This window comes from Pteropus alecto, unplaced genomic scaffold (assembly GCF_000325575.1).
Source record: "Pteropus alecto unplaced genomic scaffold, ASM32557v1 scaffold326, whole genome shotgun sequence".
Lineage (NCBI taxonomy): Eukaryota > Metazoa > Chordata > Mammalia > Chiroptera > Pteropodidae > Pteropus > Pteropus alecto.
The window spans coordinates 1,151,160-1,155,548 of NW_006438873.1; the positions used below are offsets into that span (position 1 = coordinate 1,151,160).

Consider the following 4,389-nt stretch of genomic DNA (forward strand, 5'->3'; position numbering starts at 1 on the left):
GTATTTGCAGCCGCTTCCCAGTGATAGCATCACCACGTCAGCTCCACCACAGATCATCAGGCATCAGATTCTCATAAAAAAACCGAACCCCGGTGGCAAAAGTTTGGGGACCACTGGCCTAGATGACACAAGTCCAGAGGAGCCAAGTGGAAACTAGTCCCCAGCCAGGCAAGCCAAGGCCCACTGGGCCAGGCATTTGCTAAGTCTTTGTACTGGGCAGCCAGCAGGCCAAGCCACTGTCACCAAAAACAAGCTTCGAGTGCTCAAAGTAGGAAACGGGTTTATTGAGTGTCCAGTCTCTGGCCCTGGCTGGTGAGTGAGAGGCAAGTCTGGGGCCCCTGCCCCCAATAACACAGAGGCCTCAGGAAGATGGTGTGCTTCCTGATGGTCCCCAACCTTGTTTTCAGAATTTCCATACCCAGCACTCCCCACCTCCACCCCCAGTCAAGCTCAGCCTGGAAGAGCTCATGTCCTGAGGCTAAAGGACCCCACTCTGTGACTGTGTACTCTCGTTCCCATCTATCACCAAAACACTGGGACCCAAAGGTGACTAAGGGGCTCCTGCCTCAGCAGGAGTCAGCCTCCACAGGAGATGGTCTGTGTTTGTGTCCAGGGCCCAGTAACCCAGCCACAGTGCTCTTGTGATGTCTCAGGATGACAGGAGTCCAGGCTCCCTAGATCCCGTGGTGCCTGAGGTACCCACAGGCCGGCTCACGGATGCTTCCAGCGAATGTGCTTCTGCAGCGTGTTCTGCTCCATAAATCGTCGTGGGCAGTGCGGACACTGAAACGGACGCTCCCCTGAGTGGACCCGGCTGTGCTGGGCCAGCTCCCCCGCCTCCCGGAAGCGGCGAGGACAGAGCGGGCAGCCATGGGGCCGCCCGCCACCTGCTCGGTGAATGGAGTGGTGCCGTGCCAGGTGACTGGCGCGCTTGAATGCCTTCCCACAGGTGTCACACTCAAAGGGCTTCACTTCTGAGTGGGTGATGCTGTGTCGCTGGAGGTATGACATGTACTCGAAGACCCGCGAACACACTGGGCAGCTGTAGCACTTTTTCTGAGACGAAGCCCCATCGGCCCCAGGCTGCCTCTGAGCCTCTTCGTCCACCAACACCGTATATGGGACGCCCTGGGTGTCAATTAGCAGGTAGTGGTTGGGCCTCGGAGGGGACGAGGCCTGGGGAGATGCCGTGGAGGAGGAAGGTCCAGGTTCTGAGGACCGGCCTGTCCGAGAGGGAGGGGTCTCCATGGCCTCAGCGGAGGGCAGCGCAGGGGCCTGGGGGCAAGGGGCCGGCAGCACCAGCATCCGGAAGGTGGCTGAGGCCTGGTGGGTGGGAGAGAGGGGGAGGTTACACAGCTCCATTTTTCCTCTCTGTGGACCCTGCCCAGGACTTTTGATGCCTCCATCCTCCTCCAGTCCTTATGCCCTGGACTCTGACCCTCCGTAAGGCTCCTAGGGTCTCCCTCGGGAAACTCTTCCTATTCTCTGTTCCACCTCTCACTGTAGGCACAAGATCTCTGCCCATCTAGACACAACCAGGACTTCACTGCCTCCCCGACTGTGCCCTATTCAGGCCACTGGGTACCCGCTACCCTGGCCCCGCCGCAGGGCCCCACCCTATATACCTCCAGGCCCCCTCTCCCTTCTCTACGCCCCTGAGCCTACGCACTCCATCCAGAAGCCTGTCCACCTCTTCATACACACCCAAGCCTTCTCATACGGACTGCCACGTTAGGACCCCGGGTGCGAACACCTCTGCCCCTCCCCTAGCAGGCTACCTCTAGGCTCTAGTCCACGCCCATCTGCCCCCAGTTCTGCCTAGGTCCTAGCGCTCCCCAGTGATCCACCCGCGGCTGGGCCTCTGAGCCTCTCCACGCGAGTTGTAGGAAGCGCCCTCCCCGCCCCGCACGCAGGTTCCCGCTGGCCCAGCTCCGCCCCCTCCGAGGCCCGCGCCCGCCTCCCGGCCCCCGTACCCTGCAGCAGCCTCTCGGATCCGGGCGACTTCGGAACGGCTCTGGGCTACACCCGTGGTATCAGGCGGCGGCGGCGGCACAGAGGGAGGTCTTTAGGAGTCTCCCAATAGTTGGCGGCGCCGGTAAGAGGAGAACCCGAGACAGAAAGGAGGGTCCAGAGAAAGAAGGTGGGGGAGCGGGGAACCTAGGCCTTCGGTAAATGGCTCCGGCCAGAAACACATACTACGATGAAGGTTCCCAGGTGCTTATGGTCCACTCTCTACCCCGAACCCCGCCGTCCCCCGCCCCCAGACGCCATTCGCAAATAAGAACCCTAAAGTGGAGTGTGGAATGTTTATTGAGTAAAGGGTGAGGGTAGTGGGTGGAAGAGGGGTTGATACAGAATGGGACCAGACCGTGCCCGTGCTCTTGTCAAATCTACCACACGGGCAATCGTTCACCACTTCGGAGCAGAAAAACAGGGCTCAGAGAGGTTAAGTCACTTGCAAAAGCTCACACAGCACAGCTGGGCCAGAACCCAGTTCCGACTGGCTCGCAGGCCCAGGGAGGGGCAACGACTTGGTCTACATCACACAGATAGCTAGAGAGGGAAAGAAGGAAGGTACGAATGACGTTTCTCTCTTTGGACAGATAGGGAGACAGGCCCAGGGTAAGGCAGTAACCTCAGCAGAGCCAGGGCGTGTGTATGGGAGTGCCGCCGTGTGGGTCAGACTCGGAGGCCCAGAGCCGAGTAGAGCAGCACGGGCCCAATCGGAGCTTAGTGTAGGCGCACGTGCTGCGCCAGCTCCGCGGCATCCTGAAAGCGGCGCGGGCAGAGTGGGCAGGTGTGCGGGGGACCAGCGCGGGCGCGGTGCGTGGCGCGGTGCCGGGACAGATGGCTGGAGCGCTTGAAGGCCTTGCCACAGGCGCCGCACGTGAAAGGCTTGAGGTCCGAGTGCGACACGCGGTGGCTCTGCAGCCGCAGGGGGCTGGCAAAGACGCGGGCGCACTCCGGGCAGCTGTAGCCCTTTCGAGGACCAGGCTCTCCCGGTGGTGCCTCGCGCTGGGGCGGGCCCCGGGGCTCCTCCTCCAGCTGCACCGTGTACGTGTAGGGGACCCCGTTGGCGTCGATGAGCAGGTGGCGGCCCAGCCGCGGGGGTCGGGGCCCCGCCGCCGAGGAAGGAGTGGAGGAAGGGCCTTCCGTCTTGGGGAAAGGGGGAGCCTTGGGGGGCGGTGGGTCCATGGCCTCCGGAGAGGAGGACCGAGGATGGGGTGGTCGCGGGGGCAGCAGCAGCATCTGGAGCGGCAACTGGGAGCGGTGGAGGGGAGAGAAGTCAAAATTGCCACTTCCTGGGGAAAGTGTCCCTACCCAATCTGTACCACTGACCTACCTCCCCTACAAGAAAGAAACTGACTCCAGGCCAGACTGCTCTGGTTCTGTCAAGCTTCTTCCCGGGACACCTCCAACTGAGCTTGGCTTATCTTGGCCCCAACCTGCCTCTCCACCTGGGTCCTCCTCCCAGCCACCAGACCAGGCCCGAGGGCATCATCCCACCACTTCCCACAAGAGCCAATCAATCTCAAGTCTATTTCCCCTCTTTACAGCTATTTGGCCTCTTTTATCCCACAACCTGGGCCCTTCAGGCCTCCTGAAGGGTCGCTTTCTCTTCTGGCAGCCCCAATTCAGGTTGCATCCTCTCCGCAGGACCACTGCAGCAGACCCTTCTTTGACCCTGAGAGCGCCCCAGATCTGCATCCCCACTAGGTACCTTGTAAGTCCTCCCCATCTCTGGATACATGTGTGTCCTCTCCATTTCCTTCTGAGGTACATCTCCAAAACCCTACTAACCCAGTTCCCCACTTTTCACGCAGGGCTCCTCTATCCTGTTTCTACCCCACAGCACCTCAAGGTCTTCCCATCCTAGCTTCATTCCCTAGCCCATCATCTGGATTTCGTGTGTACGTCCGTAGGACCCTCAGCAGCCTGCCGTCTGTGTACTCCACCGCCCCTGAACCTTGCTACCTCCTGCGTTGCCCCCAAGGGTCCTTCTATCCCCAGCCCTACACGCAAGCTACTGATACCTTCACTTCTCTCTGTACCCTCAGGGGCCTCCTCCCTGTCACATGCACCCAGCCCTCTGGGGTCCCTTTCCCAAACTACCTCTCCCAAGGACTTCGCTCTCCTTTCTGTGTGCAGTTGGCGTCTTTAATGCTCCAGCCCTCGCCCTGCTATACCCAGCAGAGCCTCTCCGCCCGCTTCTCTATCCCCTTCCTCCTGTACTCCAGCACCCATCTGTCCCCGTCCCCACTACACCCCCGGGACCACCCTCGCTCCCGCACTCGTGCAAAGCGCTGGGGTCTCCATCTCCCCTCCTATCTGTCCCTCGGCATCTTCCTCGCCCTGCCCCACCCCCACCCCGGGAGCCCCAGCACCTCC

The 4,389-nt window shown here is 61.1% G+C and overlaps 2 protein-coding genes across 6 annotated transcripts; both read right to left on the reverse strand.

Annotated features, from left to right (window-relative positions):
- Nucleotides 1-263: 263 nt before the first annotated feature.
- On the reverse strand, nucleotides 264-2,168 carry ZNF581 (zinc finger protein 581). Of its 5 annotated transcripts, none has more exons than XM_015592564.2 (2): nucleotides 1,978-2,168; nucleotides 264-1,329 (listed from the first exon to the last, which is right to left on the reverse strand). In XM_015592564.2, exon 2 carries the CDS (start codon nucleotides 1,303-1,305, stop codon nucleotides 712-714), a length of 594 nt encoding a protein of 197 aa, XP_015448050.1. In that variant the 5' UTR covers nucleotides 1,306-1,329; nucleotides 1,978-2,168; the 3' UTR covers nucleotides 264-711. The 5 variants fall into 5 exon arrangements, with proteins under 5 accessions (XP_015448050.1, XP_024905399.1, XP_015448048.1 ...); XM_025049631.1 differs by lacking the exon at nucleotides 1,978-2,168 and adding an exon at nucleotides 1,705-1,886 and having other exon boundaries at nucleotides 264-1,323; XM_015592562.2 differs by lacking the exon at nucleotides 1,978-2,168 and adding an exon at nucleotides 1,670-1,886 and having other exon boundaries at nucleotides 264-1,323.
- Nucleotides 2,169-2,292: 124 nt separating this feature from the next.
- ZNF580 (zinc finger protein 580) lies at nucleotides 2,293-4,315 on the reverse strand. The gene is made up of 2 exons (XM_006915936.3): nucleotides 3,722-4,315; nucleotides 2,293-3,261 (listed from the first exon to the last, which is right to left on the reverse strand). The coding sequence occupies exons 1-2, from the start codon at nucleotides 3,764-3,766 to the stop codon at nucleotides 2,731-2,733; spliced, it is 576 nt and encodes a 191-aa protein (XP_006915998.2). The 5' UTR covers nucleotides 3,767-4,315; the 3' UTR covers nucleotides 2,293-2,730.
- Between the last annotated feature and the right edge of the window lie 74 nt (nucleotides 4,316-4,389).

Bases quoted from the DNA above. Each gene is read 5' to 3' on its own strand.
- ZNF581 (XM_025049630.1), bottom strand. From the start codon at position 1,362: ATGGAGCTGTGTAACCTCCCCCTCTCTCCCACCCACCAGGCCTCAGCC.
- ZNF580 (XM_006915936.3), bottom strand. From the start codon at position 3,766: ATGGAGAGGACACACATGTATCCAGAGATGGGGAGGACTTACAAG. The intron at 3,262-3,721 runs GTACCTAGTGGG...CACCGCTCCCAG, and splicing joins AGATGGGGAGGACTTACAAG to TTGCCGCTCCAGATGCTGCT.